Source organism: Ochotona curzoniae, unplaced genomic scaffold, assembly GCF_017591425.1.
Source record: "Ochotona curzoniae isolate NIBS_2020 unplaced genomic scaffold, NIBS_Ocur_1.0 scaffold_4506, whole genome shotgun sequence".
Taxonomy (NCBI): domain Eukaryota; kingdom Metazoa; phylum Chordata; class Mammalia; order Lagomorpha; family Ochotonidae; genus Ochotona; species Ochotona curzoniae.
This window is the reverse complement of record NW_024467119.1, coordinates 76,673,956-76,694,855: the sequence shown is the minus strand read 5'-3', so window position 1 is coordinate 76,694,855 and position 20,900 is coordinate 76,673,956. Positions and strand designations below refer to the sequence as shown.

The following is a 20,900-nucleotide window of genomic DNA, read 5'->3' as shown; positions in this document are numbered from 1 at the left end:
TGCATCTGGGGGCACCAGATTGGGAAGCACCACGTACCAGATCACATACCCACTAGTACTTGTGAGAGCAAGCCAGGGTGAGTGTAGAACAGGTTGGGCTAGGTCTTGGTTCCCACGGAACCGCATGAATTCTGTATCTGGCGTGGGCTAAGTGTTCTTGGGCTGCAACACTCAACAGTAAGAACCAAAAGGGGTGTAGCCTGACCTGGCCCCTCCTGCACCCTGACCTGGTTCTCAGACCTGCCAGTGATGTTATGAACTGGCCAGGTGCTGGTGGGTACTGTAACCTAGCCTGGTCTGGGCTGTTTCTTGCCTTGGTTCTTGTGCTCACCTGTGACTGTGTCCTGACAAAGGAGTTTCCCAAGCTCCTTTATCAGGTCTCTGTCCAATGGCAGATTATGTCTGATATGCAGGAATAGTTCAACATATCAAGTCAATTAAATATCACCTAACACACTGAAGAATAAAATCCACATGATAATCTCAAAACATGCAGAGAAAGTATATGACAAAATCCAACATTTTTCCATGATAAAGACCTTAAGCAAATGGATAAGGAATGAACGATCCTCAACATTATCAAGGAAATACATGCCAAATCCATAGCCAGCATCATACTGAATGAGGAAAAGTTGGAAGCATTTCCACTAACGTCCAGAACTAGATGAGGAAGCTTGCTTCCACCACTGTTACCTTATTCCACTGCTGGTGGGAATGTGAACTACCACAACCTTTATAGAAAATATTATGGAGAATCCTCGCAAATCTGAAAACAGATCTCCCAGTCCTCCTGGAAATTTAACCAAAGGAAATTAAATTGCATGTGACAGAGTTGTCTGTACTCTGGACAGACACAGAAGCTAAAATCACAATAGCTAAAATACGAATCAACCCAGACATCCATCCGCTGGTGACTGGATATTGAAATTGTGGCATCTATGAATAACGTAATGTTATACAGCCATAAAAGAATGAAATCGTGGGTCTTAGGGCCCACCTGTATGGTGGGCATCAGATCCATGAGCCCTGGGGGCAGGGGATCCAGTGGGGTGAGGGTCACCTGGCTGGGGCCTTTGGCCTGTGAGTTGGATGCTGGGTCCATGAGCGCCTAGGGTGGGGTGGGGGGTGGCAGCAGATTTTGGGTCACCTCTCCCAGGGTCCATGGGTCCATCTGTAAGAACTGGTCCTTCTCAGTGTAAAGGATGGAATGCTGGACAGCAGGCCATGGTGCACATAGAGGACATGGTAGTCCATTGAGGCCCACAGAGGACACCTGGTACTACATCAAAGAATACAGAATATATAGACTACACCTGCCAAACGATGCCAGCAAATATCTTGGTGAATACAGAATCTAATGTCAACTATGTCAGCCAATGGACATTGGATTTCCTCATCCTTGGATCAGCGAGATAGAGAGCATCTCGAAAGTACTGCATCCACCTGGGCAGAACCCTTGGAGCATGCACCACATTGTGCCCCTATCGGGTGGCTGTTTCCCATCCCTGGGTACTGGGACTGTTGGGAGGCTGGGTATGGCTTCTTGCCTTATCTCCTCCCTCCTTCCAGAAATGGAAAGAAGAAATAGAAAGTTTGGAAGCAATGATCATACACATTTTTCTGTAACCCTCAATCCTTCCCACCTTCCCACTCTGATCAAATATGTAGACATAATCTAAAAAAAACAAAAGAAAACAAGCAGATTTCAAGAGAAGCAGGTCTTAGGAACTATTCTAAATCTGTACTTTTTTCTTTTAGCTTGAGTTGATATTTGAAATATGTTGTTTTAAATATGATGGTTCAGGAGACTTGTTTCCTCCAAAAGAACCCTGAACTGTTTTCCATGGAAGGGTGGTGACATTTGGTCCAGCTTCATACTGGGTATATACATTTGTCTGAAACATTCCTGGCAGTCTCAACTCATGAGTATACTTGCGCACTGTATCACCAAATTTTTGGAGAAGTATATCCAAAGTGTTAGCAGTTGTACTTATAGTAATAAATTGTGACTTTTGATCCTTCTGTATTTAATACGTATGTAAGAAATAAAAGGAATAAATGTTACCCATTATTTTAAAAAAATGAAATTCTGTATTTTACAATAAGATGACTGTGCTTTGTGAAATAAGCCACTCCCAAAAGGAAAATGTCACGTGTTTCCTCTGATTTGCGGTAACTGATACATAAAAAGAATACTATTTATCATTGAGATGGACATTTTGAGATCTGATTCTTGTTTATAGTCCTTGTTTATACTCTTGAGGAATGGTGGTTTCTCTGCTCACTACTTGTTAGATTATTTAGTACAGAGCTAGGCTTGTGTTAACAAAACAAACTGGAAGTATTCCACTGTAAAAAGGAAAAGAAATATGAGAAGGGTATCAGGAGTAAAGCTGGGAGCCAGGGAAGGAGGAAAGCTAAGAGGGGAAATACCATTTTGCTCTTGAAACTGCATCTATGAAACACATGAAATCTGTTCTTACATAAATGAAAAGCTGAAAATATTATCTGCAGCAGCTTTGCACATCCAAGGACATTCAAGTCTTTGTTTTAGGATTTTATCATCTTTGTGAACACACTTCATACTTGTAGTAAAAACTTCCGAAAATTCACATCTGATTTTCTTACTACTCAACTCCAACAACCCAATAAACAAGACCCTAATTATTTGAAAATGCACTGATTTCTAGGAACATCCATTTTACTGCAACTGACAGGATTAAATTATTTTCTTTGTGGTCAAATAATATTTCACTGCATATATATAATACATTTATGTATTTTTTCATCCATAGGCATTCAGCTCGATTCCTTATCTTGGTTATATAGATCTGCAAAGAACATGAAAATGCAACTTTGATATGCTGATTTCATTCACTTTGGATATACAACCCGAAGTGGGATAACTCGATTATATAGTACAACTGTGTTTAGGTTTTGAGGAAATCTCCATGCTGTTCTCCACTAGAAAACCATTGAACTAATTTACATTTCCACCATCAGTGTACAAGCGTTCCCTTTCCTCTGCATTCTCTCCAGTGATATTTTCTCCTTCTTCATAATAATTAATCTAACTGGAATGGATGATACTTCACTGTGGCTTTCACTGGCATTTCCTGATAGCTAATTACAATAGGAATTCGAGTGTTTTCTGGTCATCCGTACCTCTTATTCTGAGAAATCTCTATGTAGATTGTTGTCTATTTCTTAATTGGACTGTTTCTTTGCAGCTGAGTTTTTAAACTCCTTATGTATTCTGGATACAAAAACTAGTCAGATGAACAGTTTGGAAATATTTTCTCCCATCTGTTGGTTGTTTCTTTGTTGACTGCTTCCTTTGCCGTACAGAGCTTCTTACTTTGATGTAGTCTCATCTGCCTAGCTTTGCTTTTGTTGCCCTATCCAAAAAAAACACCGCCTAAACTATTATCTTCAAGTGTTTGTTTTCTTTTTAGAATTTAGGTTTAAAACATATATATATTTGCCCCATTTTGAGTTAATTTTTGTAAAGGACGATAACGGGGGTGGGGGGATCAAGTTGCAGTCTCCTGCAAATGAATATCTATTCTCCAAGAACCATTTGTTGAAGAGATGATTCTTTCAGTGCGTGTTTTTGATGCTTTTTGTGAAGAGACAGTTGAGTGTAGATGTATCATTAAAAAAAAAACTGTAAAATTCACCTTAAGATTTTTTTTTAATTGGAAAGTCAGATTTACATAGAGAAGGAGAGACATAAAGATCTTCCATCAGCTGGCTCAATCCCCAAGCGGCAACAGCCAGAGCTGAACCATGTGAAGCCAGGAGCCAGGAGCACCTTCAGGATGTGCAGGGGCCCAAGGCCTTGAGCCGTTCTCTACAACTTTCCCAGGTCATAAGCAGGGAGTGTGAAGTAGATCAGCTGGGATACAAACTGGAGCCCAGGGCCCGGCAGCATGGCCTAGCGGCTAAAGTCCTCACCCTGAACATGCCGGCATCCCATATGGGCGCATCGGCCGTTGCCTCACTTGGGGAGTGAATCACCAGATGGAAGATCTTCCTCTCTGTCTCTCCTCTTCTCTGTATATCTGACTTTCCAATAAATAAATAAATCTTATAAAAAAAAAAAAAAACAACAACTGGAGCCCCGATGGGATCCTGGCGCATGCAAGGTGAGGACTTTGGCCACTAGGCTACTGTGCAGGGTCCGTGTATTCATTCTTTTTTTTTTTTTTAAAGATTTATTTTTTTTTTTTCATTGGAAAGGCGGATATACAGAGAGGAGAGACAGAGAGGAAGATCCTCCGTCCGATGATTCACTCCCCAAGTGAGCGCAACGGGCTGATACTATGCCGATCCGAAGCCAGGAGCCTCTTCTGGGTCTCCCACGCGGCCGTCCTCGACTGCTTTGTGTCCCAGGCCACAGGCAGGGAGCCGGGATTAGAACCGGCGCCCATATGGGATCCCGGGCGTGCAAGGCGAGGACCTTTAACCACTTGCGCCACCACGCCGGGCCCCGTGTATTCATTCTTAGGAGCTCTATTCCACTGGTCTATTTTTTTGCTTTTATGTCAGTACCATGCCATTTTTGCTGCAACAGCTCTTCACTGTCTCTCGAAATCAGACACTGTTTTGATAGACTGCTTTAGCTACTTTGAGTTGGTGCTTCCATAGGAATTTTACAATTGTTCACTCAAGTTCTGTGAAGAACGTCATTTGTGTTTTGATGGAGACTGCTTTGAAATATGAAAAAAGTTTGTATTTACTTTTATGAATTCATCTAATCCATGAACATGGATCTTTTTTTGTATATCCTCCTCAATTTCTTCCATTACTATTGTGTAAATTTTTTCCAGAGGTCTTTCACAACCTTCAGCTTATTCCAAAATATTGTGGTTTATGGTTGTATTTTTCCTGTGCAACTATCATGGAATTGCTCTTATTATTTCTTAGTTTATTACCAGTGTACAAAAATGCAATTATTATTGTATTTGATTTGTATATCTGTATTTTGTATTTTGATGGAAGATCTTTATGTCTCTCCTTCTCTATGTAAATCTGACTTTCCAATTAAAAAAAATCTTAAGGTGAATTTTACAGTTCTGTATTTTGTATATCTATATTTGTATTTGTATTATTGTATTGTATTGTATTATATGATTTTGTATTGTGCAGCATTACTGAATTTTCAAGCCTAATGTTGCTTTGGAGGAGTCAAACATATAAAGAATTATGAGTTTTGAAAAAGGGGATGATTTCATTTCATATTATCCTATTTGTATGCTGTTTCTCTTTGCTTTTTTTTACTACACTTCCACTACTGTAAAGCTTAAGAGGAACAGAAGTATCTGGTGCCATATCTTACTTTTGCCTATTTAGTGTAAAATTCACTCTGAATTTCATATATGAACTTTATGTTTTAGTGCTATACTGATTAAAGTGAGACTTTTTTCAATATCTGCTCTTCTAAGGGTTTACAATTTCACATCTTTTCATGAGGGTAACTGAACATTTATATGTAAACCCCACCTAACACTATTTTATAACTTGGCTATATGGTGATGAATTCCCTCACTTTTTGCTTGTCTTGGAAAGTCTTGATTTCTGCTTCATTCAAGAGCTTTGTTGGATATTGTATCTCTGGCTGGACAAAACTATTTCACATCATAATACATGAGCTTGCATGATTTTGAATTCTGTTTTCTCACTTTTCAGTCAATGGCTCAAAACACTATGTACAACTTCAGAATGACTTCATTGTTTCCATATCCTTAATGATGTTATTATAACTTAAGATGATAACAGGTTTTGGGAAGTTTAGGAAACTACACAGAGTCCAACCAATGCTCACGCTACATAGTCAATTCTGAAAAATGATCATGTACAAAAAAATAGACTTGGAAACTAGATCTTGGACTGAGTAAAGAACATCGGGGGCAGGCTTTGGCACAGTGGTTTAGACAGTACTTGGGATCTTTGTGCCCATTTCTGGAGTGCCTTTTGACCCAGCTTTTTGCTCAGGTACATGCTGGGAAGGCCGCAGATGAAAGCTTACGTGCTTGGGTCCTTGGCACTTACATGGAACAGGACCAGGTGGAACTCCTGGCTCTGCCAGAACCAAACCTGGCTACCATAGACATTTGGGAGCAAATCAGCACATGAAAGACTTATCTTTTACTATCTCTCCACCAAATGAAAGTAAGGTCAAAAAAATATTTAAAACTGTCTAAAGCCTCATGAAATAAGAGTACTGTTACATGTGAGGTGGCCAACCGAAACCAAAGGATTGAAGCTCTTTGAATGTGGTCTGCAACATTTTTAATACAGCATCTGATCACTAATCCACAGGACAGTCTGCACAATGCAAATCACGATGCATGTGAGGCGTCCAGCACTGTACCTGGCACTAAGCACAAGTGCCTTTACCTTCCCATACCTAAAAATCTTCGACACTCCTCATTGTGTAATCAGCCTTGTCACATTAGAATGAAATCACACATTAACAAAATGAATACATTTAAATCAAATTTCAATGTGTAGCTTCTGGACTCCCACATATATAATTAACTCCTGAGGACATATCACATGGATCAGAATTCTCAATTCACGTTCAAGACATCACCTAGTGCTGCCTAGATGTGAGTGGTCATGAAGGGAAATTCACCGTCAATTTCTAGCAAACTTAAATTTTATCTCTCTTTCACTGTCTGGGCTGCTGCATTAACTAAAGAGGAATGCATAATGCTAAGTTTTACATTAAGTTAGCTAAATGAGTTTTTTTTACAACTTTCCATCTATACAAGGTCCACTTTTTAGAAAGTGTTTTACTTGTGTTTTTAAATGACACCTGTCAACCTTGATTTTTCCACAAAAAAATTACCACAAGTGATATTGCCAAGGATTAGGTGACTGATAAACTTAGTCCTTCATAAACCCAATCATAACACCATCGTATGAGTACCCCTCGATGGACACCCAAGTATCTTCCTGTAACGCACGCCACAAGTGGTACTTTAATGTCTTAGGGCATGTGGGCAAACTAAAGGAGCAATATTTTCAAATATTTATGCTCCTATTTACCGAAGCCTTCCATAAGCCTCTACATAACATAAAAAGAAAATTTTCAATAAAATATTGTAAGTCTACAGTAGAGGCTGAAGCACATGTGGCACCCGAGCATGTCCTCGGAGTGGGCATTGCTTCATGGCCAGCAGTGCTCGGGCTCAGGCAAACATTCAAGGACTATGAGCTTTCCCACCCTCAGTGCCGAGGGTCTGGCAGCTGCATCACCACAATGACCAGAATATTCATAAAATCGAGTCTTGGTGCTTCAAGTCCATTTGCTTTTTAATTATTAGGTTAGTTTTTAAATATGGAAAACTATACAGTGTTAGGGAAAAATAATGTGGACTCTAGCACTATATATCTCCATGAAGCAATAATTTTTAATTTAGATTCAACTCATTCTTTTTTTTTTATGAGGCATTCTTAGAACCTGGATACACACAGTTAAACCTAACCTGTGCTTTCCAGAAAAATCAATCATGATAAAGCTGAAAATAAGAATGTACCTCTCCCCTACCCTCCACCCCCACCCCACTACAGGTAACAATGAGAGGTCACGGCAGATATTCTTAAGCTTCGAGATCTGCAAACTGGCTGACCAGATGCAAAATTCTGGCTTGCGTTTTATTTCAAAGAGAACTACAGATTTTTCAAAAGTTCCCAAACAGACTAAATTTCCTTAAAAAGTTACACATTCTAAAATAATATATTGACTTTGTAACTGTTCTTGTTTTTCCATTAAGCACAAGAAATAAATGATCCTTTGATGAAACCTAATTAGATATTTTAATATTACATATTACAAGTAGAAAATACTACCAGCAGGCATTTACAGTAAAATGCAAAAACAAACAAACAAAAATAAAATGCATCTGAAAGTTAGCTATGTTCAAAAGCAATGCATCAACTTAAAACCACCTCCTACAAGTTATTTCCTGGACACAATTCTGAGCGAGAAAACCACACAGTACAAGGTCACCAGAACTCAGCAAATGCTAGTATTCTACTCCAGAGCTCCTGCAGGCTAAGGCTCAAGCAAACTGGATGAAAGGATCATTTCTGGTTTTGTTTTTGGTTCAAGATTAAGGTGACAAAGTACTATAATGGAGATCTCTCACTAAGCTTTCTTGTTTTCCCTCTTAAGCATAATAACATTTTAAGAACCTGCCTTGTCATTGAGTGTTTGCTTTGGGTAGAAAACTGATCCACAGCTCAAACGGCTTCTCCATTTTTTAAAACTAGCTTATAAAACCAAGAAGTGGCATTGATGGCAGTGGTAAGAGGAAGACAGGTCAGTTCCACCCACAGAGGAAGTTCACACAGAAACATTCCTTCACACAACAAAGTAAATGTATATCCTGCACCTGGCTGTCACAGCTCATCCACTTAGAAGTCCCTGCCAACCAAAGAAACAACAAGCCACAGGCTCATGGCTTTGCCCAGTGGGGCAACTTTTTACCAACAGTTCCAGTGTTTTCTCTCAAGGCCAAAATGCTTAAAGGAATCTACCACTAGGGATGATCTAACACGTGTGAAAATCTATGAACAGTAAGATCACAGAATAAAACAAAAAAAAAAAAATGGACAGTCAAATGTCCAACAGGTTAAATGAATTATAACCTACTTAGCCAAGTGAACATTCAAGTATTAGAAATAGGAAGATCACTTAAAATGAACAATTGTAAGTGAAAAAGGCAGAATATACAACTACACATAAAACCACACAATCTAAAACTACCTATACTTACTTAACTGTATCAACAAAACTGTTAATAGGGTTCTCTTTTCAGTTCAGTGGGATTGCGGAAAAGGGGAAGATGAGAAAACAGACTTTCACTTTTTGCATTTTTGAACTGTTTGGATTTTTCCAATGGAGCTGCACTTGCTTTACTTGGTAATTTTCGCAAAACAAAATCCCAAGAGATACAGGTATGAAAATATGGACAAGTCACTCAACTATAAAAACAGCATTCAAATAGAAAGATTGTATTATTTCCGTAATTCCTAAGGTTTTTGTTAATGCAGTACTTAATTTTGCAAACAAAATCTATAAGGTATCCCCAAGTGTCCTATTGTATATATTTTTACTTTTTCAGATCCTTCTGAATCTACAGTTTCACAGTACAATCTATTCCTACACACATTAAATTTACAAAAACAGGTGAAATTGCATCACTCCAGAACCTGAAGAACTTCCCTGAAATCTTCTGGTCCATTCGTCACTGCTAGCATTACAGGCTCTCACAGAGCCCACAGCACAGCCTCGAGGGGTTCAGGGTCTAGAATCTAACTAACTAAAAGCGAATTTTGTTCCCTCACCTACTGTCTGAATCTGAATGGGATTCATGACCTGTCTTTGCCTCAATTTACATGTAACTATAACATGTTACACGGAAGACTGTTTTGAAGATTAATGACTGCTAATTATTTCTTGGCTAATCAAGCTGTTAACCATTATTTTAACTACAGTAAAACACATGTATGACAAAACACACATTGTGACAACTATTATAATTAGCAAAAAGTACATCTATAACAAATAGGAAAGTGTTAACTCAAGTGTCAAAATTTGAAAGTTTAAGGCAGGCATTTAGCCTACTGGTCAAAGATATTGCTTAGGAAACCCACATCCCTTATCAAATGCTCATGTTTGATTATTGGCACTAACTGCCATACCAAGACTCCCTCTAAAGTGCACCCTGGAACATAGGAGATGGCTCAAGTAACTGAATTTCTCCCATCCACGTGGGACATCTTGATTGAGTTCCAGGCTCCTGGCTCTAGCCCTGACTGGGCCCCATGGCTGTGGGGAACTAAAACAGAAGAAAGGAGTTTCTCTCTCTCTCTCTCTCTCTCTCTCTCTCTCTCTCTCTCTCTCTCACTCACTCTCACTCTTACTCTATCATCATCATCATAAATTAATTTCAGTTTACACACTGCAACCCAAATTTTATGTTTATGTTCGAGTTACCCCAGTTCAGATATCAAAAAAACAAAACAAAAAGACTAATGGGAGGAAGTTTACAGTGATTCCACTTTTAGCTCACCTACACCTTATATTAAACAGCTCTTCTAATGTGGAACTCTGGCCATTGCTGTCATTTGGGGAGTGAACCAGTGGATGGAAGATATCTCTCCTCTGTAACTCTGACTTTCTAATAAAAATGAATGAATCTTAAAAAGGGGGACACCAAATCAAAGAATCAAACACTCCATTTTTGACCTAAATGTTCTATGTCTGGATTTACAGCTGTACTTCCTGTGCACTGAGAAGTGCCCCTGGTCATTCTTAGTCTGCTGGCATTACTGGAGGTAGAGCAGAAATACCCACCTCTCAGGGCCATGAATTCTCCAGTGAGACACAACAGATCTGCCTGCATTTCCAACATAGACAAAAGGAAATTGAGGCTTTGGGAATGTTATAAACATCAATACTTCATTCTGTTCTCTCAACTTCAAGAAATATCTACATTGGAATAGACTGAACTGCAGATAATACTGATGAATACTTATCAACAATTTCTATACCGTGATTTCTAAGAAGAGGTCACTTTATATAAAAACACATACAGTTAGGTCATTAAGCATAAACCTCCAATAGATAATATGATTACAGAAAAGTACAAAATGCACAGTATTTATTTTATGGAATCCAGGAAATAAGCCTTTTTAAAAGTGGGGATGGAGACCTTCACAAACTCTTATGGCTGCTATGAGGCGCTCACAGGGGCCTGCCATGTCCCCCAGAGCAGACCCTGCACACGGGCATCCCACAGCTGGCAGTGGGCCCAAAGTCTGGAAGTGTTCTACTCCCAAAGCAACAACTGCAAGCAATTTGAGTCTGCTTTGCCTCTGCCCATGACAAGAATCAACTTGTTCCAAAATTCCACAAAATGTTTCTTTTATGTTAAAAGTGCTGTTTCTGGGAAAACTAAAAACTAGGATTTTTTACATATGTAGGCAAAAGCTACATTTAGACCCTTCAGTTCTTTTAATAGAATAAAGACATTTTAAGGGATCTCTCTCTATTGTAGCTTATTATAAAGAAATATCACCCTGATTTACAAAGAAGTTAATAAATATTTTTCTATACGATATATTACTCAAAAGTTCAAGGCTTTTTTTTTTAAAGGAAAACCACTTACATTAATTTCAGGTTAAAGGAAAGTTACTGAAGAGGAGAAAACCCATGACTTTTGTTAACAGATTAATTTTTTAAAAAAATCCTTTGTATAGATTGTGTGTGTATATATGTATACATACATATATATATATCAATAACCATGACATCAATTTTAAGAAACAAGTATCAAATACTTGAAAACTGATAAGTGTAATTCATGTTCCCTCATACTTCACTTTAAATACATGTAAAACCATTTGTGATGGCTTCAATGTCCCCTTAAAGCTGTACTATCCAACCCTACATCAAATTCAACTCAAGCAGGCAAACTGAAATCCAGGAAAAGGCTAACCATGACATATCCATACATCCACATCATGAAGTAGCTACAAATGGACAGAGTGGCTGGAAGCGTATCTGTAAGTTCTGAAGTACTTTAGCATGTGGCTCACTGACAAAGTTAACATTTCACTTTCGGAATCACTTTGCTTGCTCTCAACCAGGATTTCTGAATCTCCTCACTGTTAAGATTCTGAACCCAATGCCATGTGGTGGCTGCTCTATGCATTGCAGTATGGCGAGAAGCATCCCCAGCCTCTGCCCACTGGATGCCCGTGGAATTCCTACCCCCAACTGCAACAAAGAATGGTTCAGACATCACCAGGACCCGGAGAGCTGGAATCACTCCTGGCTGAGGACCACGGCTCTCAAAGAAAATCCAAGAGTTAACAGATACAAATCCTAAAATTATGCAAGCCATTTTATGAACAGACAAAATGCATGAGTGAATTGTGCAAAGCAAGTCAGATCCTTCAAGTGGCGTCCCCTACTTGTAAGGACACAAACATCTCAGGAAGACATTTTCAACAACATCCTTGAAAACGCCGATGGCACTGACACATCACTGTGTCTATGAGCAAGAAAGCTACCAACCAATAACCAGTATCCCTTAAAATTCTATCATGGGCATCAGGAGGGGGTGAACGCCACGAATGCACTTAATTTCTGTGTTGCGTAAGACAAGACTAGCTTGGTTGAAAACAAACCTGAGTAGAATGGGACCAGAGAAAGAATGCAGAATTATAAATCCACCAGTTCAACACTTTGTGCACACAACTCACTCAAAGATCTTTGATTTCTTTCATTCTTTACACGTTACCTAAGGGAAGCTGTGATTCCTGTGAGAATTTTTAGAGCAGAGAGTTTTCAAGACTTGAGCAAAAGATCATTTTACTAATAAAAATAAACAATGTCCATTTACAAGTTTGCTTTATCTTAAAATAAGACAATTCTCATACTACTTGAAAGATGCATTTAATGCCCTCTTTACACTTGGAAGAGCTATGAACCACAAACCAGCATGCAATTCTGAAGAACAGTAAATCCACTCATAGTACAGTGTTAAGTCAGCTCCAAGAAACCACAGCTTTTAAGGATACCTGTCCTCTGAAAAGGCAATACCCAAAGTCTGTCAAGCATAAAATAGGTCTTTTTTTCTGAGGAAATACGGTGTTTGAAATTTTAAATCCTTTTTTTCTTTACAGGGGGAATATTTTAGTTTCTAAGACATAAATAGTGACAGCAATATTTGCAACATTTTATAACCACATATTAAAATTTTAACTGAAAAATGTGTTTGAATTTCTAAAATCACATTGAGTGAGCTTAGTCTTTTTAGTGTTCAAGATTTTGCATTAGAATTAATGAGGGAGGGCCCGGCGCAGTGGCGCAAGTGGTTAAGGTCCTCGCCTTGCACGCCCGGGATCCCATATGGGCACAGGTTCTAATCCTGGCAGTCCCGCTTCCCTTCCAGCTCCCTGCCTGTGGCCCGGGAAAGCATGGCCCAAAAGCTTTGGGACCCTGCACCCATGTGGGAGACCCAGAAGAGGCTCCTGGCTTCGGATAGGCATAGCATTGGCCGTTGCAGCTCACTTGGGGAGTGAATCATCGGATGGAAGATCTTCCTCTCTGTCTCTCCTCTCTGTATATCCGCCTTTCCAATAAAAAATAATAAAAATAAATCTTTAAAAAAAAAAAGAATTAATGAGGGAAAGCAATGGAAATCAGAAAAACAGATATTCAGTTTGTGATTGAATATTTGCTACTATAAACTTATTTTTTTCTAAATTAGATTTTGAAAAATTTTCTTCCTCTATTTTTAATTGAAAAACATACTGCCAAGTTTATTTTATGCTTTTCCCATTTAATTTTTTTCTAATGTCTGTAAATATTCTCCCAAATGCAATTACAATGGCATACGAATTTCATGGTAATATTACTTAGCTATTTTTGATTTAGAGGTCATAAACTGGTTTCAATGTTTTTGTTGTTATATTAAGATGAAAATAATTAAATTATTATATTTGCTCTCTGGTTATTTAAGATCAATGCTTAAGATCCTATTTCAAATAATAAACATTTGCATACATATTAACAAATGGCTCCCCATAAAGTTCAGCAACTTTAATTTCTATTATCATTTAAGACTGTCAATTCATCATATTCAAAAAAGTGAACATTTTATCCTTTAAAACTGTCAATTCCTAATATTAAAATAATTCAGTGCTTAAACTTACATTATTATTAGTGATTCCGATCATTTTCTAATGTTTACTCTTTGTAATTCTGCCATTTCAAATTATCTGTTTAGATTTTTTTTGTCCATTTTTCTTTTGTAGAGTGTCTTTCAGATCTGAAATTATGATGGCTCAATAAACTGTATACAATATAGATTACTGTGTAAAATGTAACGCTTGAAGTCATAGCATGAGGTCCAGGAATTTTCAGCTTTAGAAAGACCACAATCTTTCCCTGTACGATTTTTACTCTCCTTGCATGCTCAGAAAAGTGCTTTCCATTTCAACATAACTACTGACATAGTTCGTCTTAGTTCTTCTTTCTTCTAAAATCTGTTTTTAAAATACCTGGAATTTACATTTGCAAGTATGAAAATGATTTAATAGAGAGTCCATTAATTATTATTTCTAGAATTCCACTATTTTTTCTGATTAACTTTAAAATTACCTTTTCAGGTCTCTTTTTAAAAACCCAAAACTTTCTTTAAAATTGCTTTCAAATACATAGAAATCAGGAAGAACACCCAGAAGAGTGCTGACAACTGGTGATGAGACCCAGCCATCACAGAACTACCTGAGTGCATTCATACAGCATCATACGTGCTTTTGTCTGATAGGAACATTTTTGGTGTATTAAAAATCACCTTCTGGGCCTGGTGTGGTAGCTTAGTGGCTGAATCCTCATCTTATATGCTTTGGGATCCTATTTGGGTGCTAGTTCATGTCCTGGCTGCTCCACTTGCCATCCAGCTCCTTGTTTATGGCCTGGGAAGGCAATAGTGGATGGTCCAATGCCTTGGGACCCTGCATCCACATGGGAGACCTGGAAGAAGCTCCTGGTTCCTGGCTTTGGATTGGCTCAGCTTCAGCCAGCCACTGCAGGGCGTGAACCAGCAGATAGATCTCTCTGTGTCTCTCTTCTCTGTAAATTTTCCTTTCCAATAAAAAATAAATAAATCTTTAAAAATCACCTTCCATTTTTATTACTAACTGTCTAACTGAATATGGATTTTGTTTTTAAAAATCTTTGTCAGTCTTTGCAACGTCTTTATGATCCTCCATGTGTGCCATTTTTGCTTTATTCTATAGCTGTCACACTTAAAGGTGTCTCTTAACAGCAGGGCATCCTTTATCACTGGTACTCACCACATTGTATTATCGTGAATATACTCATGGCTTCATTTACCTGTGCTGTAGCTTATGTTTTTACATTTCTAGAGTTTTTTTGAAGGAAAATTTTTGGATAAGTATAAAAAAATCAAAATGGTTATTAAGATGCTACTATATTAAGCTTTTGTCAAACTTAAATTTTCCTTGAATATCATTTATTTGGAGATTTCCAAATCTGCATTATAATTTCTAAGATCTCATTTGCAATTATGGCTTATGTGGCCTTTTTTTTTTTTTGCTAATCTGGCATGTTGAGATTTTTTATGTTTCCTATTGCTAGACATCTGTAACTCCTGTGTTCCCTGTGCCCATCAACAATTACTTTTTGATACGGCAAATCTCCTGTCTTGCAGAGTTCTCCTATCATTATTTACACCGTGAGTCTGGGGTGTTTAAGGCATCCTGTGTGATTCACACACTGACCCAGGCTGCTGTGAACCTCTTCAGGGGACAGCTGGCTATGAAGTACATACCTTCCAACCTTCCACTCTAATGTTGCCAGAATGTACCAGAAATTTTAGAATGTACATTTAAAATCTTGTTAGTGTTTCAGAAAATATCTTAATAACCAAGTCCAATGTTAGAAAATTAGAAAGCACTGTTTTTTCAAAGGACGCTCTCCGGTGTTTGGTGTGTATTCCTGCTCAGAACTGTACAGGTCAAACACTTCAAAACTAACTATGTTAGAGGTAAAAAATCAAAAAGAATCAAGAAACAAATTCTATTTTAATGCCACATAAGTGTAAACAATTTACCCTTATGGAAACTTAAGAACAGAACTCCGAAGTTAGATATATACTTTTTAAGGATGATAATCTAAGTGCAGCAAAATCCAGTACTTGAGTAGTTATTATTCATGTGCTGCTACAACTTGCCCATTTGATTTTAGTCCATCAGCATCTCTGATGTGTTACCACAATTTGCATTTTCTACGCAAATGGTGTTCATTTTTAATTATCTCTATTGTTCTGTAGAAAACTTACACGGACCTTCCTATTAAAGTAGTTACTGGCAATGCATTTTCATTTATACACAAGTGCGGAGGAAAGGCTTTTCTCTATTAAGCATCTATCATTTTCACTCTTGGGAATCCTAAGTCATGATTTTACCACAACAGCGTGGTTAAACAACATCTCACTTAATAAAGAACAGCTCTCCTTGACTTAAAATTTTCCCCTTAGAAATTTACACATTTCTTTCCAAAAACCAAAAGTAATCTTAAGAGTGACATCTTTATGTTCATCTTTAAGGTATCTGAAGAAACCTAAGTTACATTTTTCACCACGCAGGCTGATGCACCCCCCCCCCCACACACACACACACGCACGCCCTTCCTAAACAGGACTCCCGGGATTATGTCCAGCAGGTGCCTGGACTTCTGATGCCAAGGATGTGCCTGCCATGCTCCACGGCGTGTGAGAGGGATAGAAGCCACTCACCTGCTTCCCGTCCAGGGTGCAGAGCCTCTTGACCACTCCTGAGTCTAGTTTAATGGCTTCGGTGATATCTGTTAAGACTTGTTCAAAGGAATGAGCGGTCTTTTTATTCAGAAGGATCCGCACAGCTTTTCTAGGCTTCACTCCACTTCGAATCACAGTTACTAGTTTAGGTTTGATGAAATCTTTACTTTCCTTCACTTCACTTTTCACAGAGGAGGTGGCTGCCAAGGCCCTACTTGTCCCGCCCTTGATGTTCACAGACCAGTTGGGGTTAACATTTTTGGTGTAATCAACTTTACGAAATGGTTCATTGGATGCACACACGTAGCTTTCACCTAAAAAAAAAAAAAACAAAACCTTATTAGCATGGTATCCCCACCAAGAAGACTGAGTGCAGAGCAAAAGAGAGAGACCTCATCAGTGAACTCTGAAGCCTAACAGCTTCTGCAAAGAAGGGTGCATGCTCTTTCCCTTTGGAATTCATATTCTCTCTCTCTCTCTTTCTCTCTCTCTCTCTCATTTTAAGATTTTATTTTCATTTTATTGGAAAGGCAAATTAGATTTACAGAGAAGGAGAGACAGAAAGAAAGAGCTATTGGTCCACTCCCCAAATGGCAACAATGGTTCCAAAGCCAGGAGCCAGTAGCTGCCTCCAGCACCACCAAGTCGGTGCAGGGTCCCAAGGCTTTGGGATGTTCTCGACTGCTTTCCCAGGCCACAGGCAGGTACCTACGAGGGAAGCGAAGCAGCTGAGACACAAACCAGCACCCATGTGGGATCCCAGCTCATGCAAGGGGAGGATTTAGACACTGAGCCACCGCACCGTGCCCAGCCCCTTCCTTTCTTTTTAATAGCATCTCACTATTCAGTGACTAACTGGGATGATAGGATTCAGTGAAAAGCACTGAATCAAGACGTTAGAGTGAGAGCCAGGTTATACTGTGACCTAACGTGTCACAGAGGATCATGCATTTCCCAGTAACATTAGCTGCATGATAAAGGAGTCAAGCCAAAAGAATCCCAAAGCAGTATCAACAGCCTGTTAACTGGAAAAGACTTAATTCTCATAGAACTCTATCACAAAACTATACTTTCTTATAAATACACACAAAAATGATTTTCTTCTTGAATGAAAATTATGAGTCCTAAGCAAGAACAATCATTACAACCTCACAAAGCTGCCTACATTACAATCAAATATAGGATCATTTATTCAATTAATGAAGCATCATGAGAGTCTTCGCACCTGAACAAACATACTTCAGGCATTCTTAACTAACGTGAATTTAAAATAACACCCACGTTCAAATATACAATCTTTTTAAAAAAATCTTAGATGGCAAGAGATAAAAAGTAGTTAAAATGATATATTCATTACTCTCCTAAAGCCTTCAGTTTCATTTCTGTTCCATATACAGGAAAAAAAAACATCCTACTCGCCATCCAGTTCATCAAGTCAAAGACATCCTAAGTTTTCTTTCAGGAAATGACTAAGTCATCCCACTAGATCAGACTTGACTATCTGACAGAAAGGTTACACTCTAAAAAATTTTTCTCTAAGATATCTTATTATTCACAAAGAATCTATAATATTTCTACACATTCAGTATAAAAGACTCATTTTAATATAAGTTATACTATATACACCTTATTGTTATACATGCTTTGAATCCAAATAACCAAAATGCTGCAAGGGACTTCCTGAAGCAAACCAATTAACATATTTAAATGATGATATTTTAAAAATTGTGATTAATGAAGTTTTGAGACTTCCCAAGGTACATGAATAATTCTGTAATAGATTAGACACAGAAAAGGATTTTAAAAGAAAAGTAAAGTCTTCTATCCAAAGGTGTAAATAGGACACTATCCGAGACGACCAAGCAGCCAGTCTCAGGCTTTCATGCTGACTACATCACACTAATCTGAAACAGCAAGTAATTTCAGAAATATCAACTTAATAAAACAACTCTGCATCACATGGGATTATTAACAAGCATAGCTAAGCAATTACAGTTCCCATTATTTTTACAGAGAAGGTTATTCTCTTATCAAAAACCTTTCGTTACTATCTTTGATAAAAAGGTAACTACTTTCTAATCCATAATAGGAGACAGAAGAGCGGAAAGAAATCTTAGCAAGAGAAAGGTATTTTTTAAGGCAGGGAGAAGTCAGTCAACTGGGAAAACGCCTAATATGAGGAGGAAAAATAAAAACAGTGGTTAAAAAAAAACTGTACAGCAAATTAAATATATCAGATTTCCTTGATCTGCTAGTCCCTGAATACATGGAACCTCAATCTGGAGATTCACTTTTTAAAGTTTTTCTGCATTTTACTTCCTTATAGGATTTCAGAATGTAAGAATGAAAATCAGTAAGGGAAGTCCCTTAATTTGTCACTGTGCAATTATGCATAAATCAGAATTCATAGATGAAATTCATGATGTTTCTCTCTGTCTCTCCTCCTCTCTGTAAATCCGCCTTTCCAATAAAAATAAGTAAATCTTTTTTTTAAAAGATTTATTTTAAAAAGATTTTAAAATCTTTTTTTTAAAAGATTTATTTTATTTTTATTGGAAAGGCGGATATATAGAGAGGGGAGACAGAGAGGAAGATCTTCCATCCGATGATTCACTCCCCAGGTGGCCGCAACAGCTGGAGCTGAGCCAATCCGAAGCCAGGAGCTTCTTCCAGGTCTCCCACATGGGTGTAGGGTCCCAAAGCTTTGGGTTGTCCTTGACTGCTTTCCCAGGCCACAGGTAGGGAGCTGGAAGGGAAGCAGGGCTGCCGGGACGGGACTAGAACCAGCGCCCATATGGGATCCGGGGGCGTGCAAGGCGAGGACCTTAACCACTTGTGCCACCGCACCGGGACCAATAAGTAAATCTTTTTTAAAAAATTATGTATCTAAAGGAAAGGATTTCAAATGCTCCTTAAAGAAATGATAAATGTTTAAGGCAATGGAATTGTTAGTTATCACAATTTGATCATTTCCTTTTGTGTATTTGTAAAAATCAATTATTTTTTTTTATAAATTAAATAAAATCAGGATACTATAAAGAGACCAAATACACATATTTTAAGAGTTCTTGAAGTTGTGGAAATAGATAATTGATTAGAAATGCTAGTCAGTGAAATGATGATAGAAAACGTCCCTAACATGGAGAAAGAATGAGACCTTCAAGTACAAGAACTACATAGGCATCATCAGAAACAGCCTTCACCATGACACACTATGGTCAAACTTGCAAAGTTAAATACCAAAATTCTAAAACATACACAGGAGAAATGCCACGTTACTCTCAAAGGATTCCCATCAGACTTAGAGCTGATTTCTCATCAAAAACCCTGCAAATTAGGAATGGAAAGACAGTCTTGGTCAAAAAGAAAATGTCAACACAGTATACAGTATCCAACAGACCGCTTTTTATATACAAGGGTCAAATACAGACCTTCCAAACAGAAATGGAACGATTATGCCACTATATCTCCAGCCTTGCAAATGATGCTTGAGGAGGTGTTACACACAGAAATAGAGAGGATTAACTGCCATAATGAAAGAATGTGAAGGTAGAAAATCTCCTGGTAAACGTACAAGAGACATCCAAGAAAACAATGAAAATGCTGATGGAAAATGCTACAGCCAAGTCTTTACTTTCAATAACAACCCTGAAAGCAAAAGGTCTAACTTCATTCAATCACTTCTCGGCCTTTTGACTAAGATCAGGTGTAATTCCCCATTCAAAATATAGACTGGCTGAATGGATTTAAAAACAAATCCCGTAATGAACCAAATGGACCTAGGTGACATCCACAGAACACTTCAAACCACAGCTGGATAGGCCACATGTTAGCTAACAAAGCACACCTCAGCAAACCAAAAAAAGAAACTGAAATCATATCATGTATCTTTGCTGATCACCGTGGAATAAAGCGGGAAATCAAGTTAAGTTCTAAAAAACATGCAAACAACATGGAGACTGAATAATACACTAGTGGGTCCTTAGTCGAAAGGGAAATAAGAAAATTCCTGGAAACAAATGAATATGACAGCACAACATAAGCATATCCAAATTTATGGGATACAGCAAAAGCAGTGTTAGGGGAATTCAGAGCAATCAGTTCTTACATCAAGAAATCAGAAAGGCATGAAATAAATGATCTATCAGCCCAGCTGAAGAGCCAAGCAACAACCAGCCAAAGTTAACAACAAAAAATAATTAAAACTAGAGAAATAAACAAGATCGTGCCCCCAAAAATGACAGATAAAATCAGTGAATTGAAAAGCTGGGTTTTTTTCTTTTGGGGAGGTGGCGGCCAGGAATACTACTGGCCTAACTGACAAACAAAAAAGGGAGGGGGAGAAGACCCAAATCCCCAAATCTATGAAATCAGAGATAAACAGGTAAACAAAACAGATACCAATGACACACACACAAAAAAATCAGGAATTACTACACAAACAATATGCTAATAAATTGGAAAATCTGGAAGAAACTGATGTTCTAGACAGATATAATCTACCTAGGTGGAGTCACTATGACGCAGAAA

The 20,900-nt window shown here is 38.1% G+C and overlaps 1 protein-coding gene across 5 annotated transcripts in view; it reads right to left on the bottom strand.

Annotated features, from left to right (window-relative positions):
* The window catches only part of DCLK2 (doublecortin like kinase 2), a 168,475-nt gene that overhangs the window by 123,673 nt on the left and 23,902 nt on the right, over window positions 1–20,900 (bottom strand). For all 5 annotated transcript variants that reach the window (XM_040966555.1, XM_040966554.1, XM_040966557.1 and 2 more), the window contains exon 2: window positions 16,350–16,684. In XM_040966555.1, the coding sequence (XP_040822489.1) occupies window positions 16,350–16,684 (335 nt within the window). The remainder of the gene's footprint in view (window positions 1–16,349; window positions 16,685–20,900) is intronic.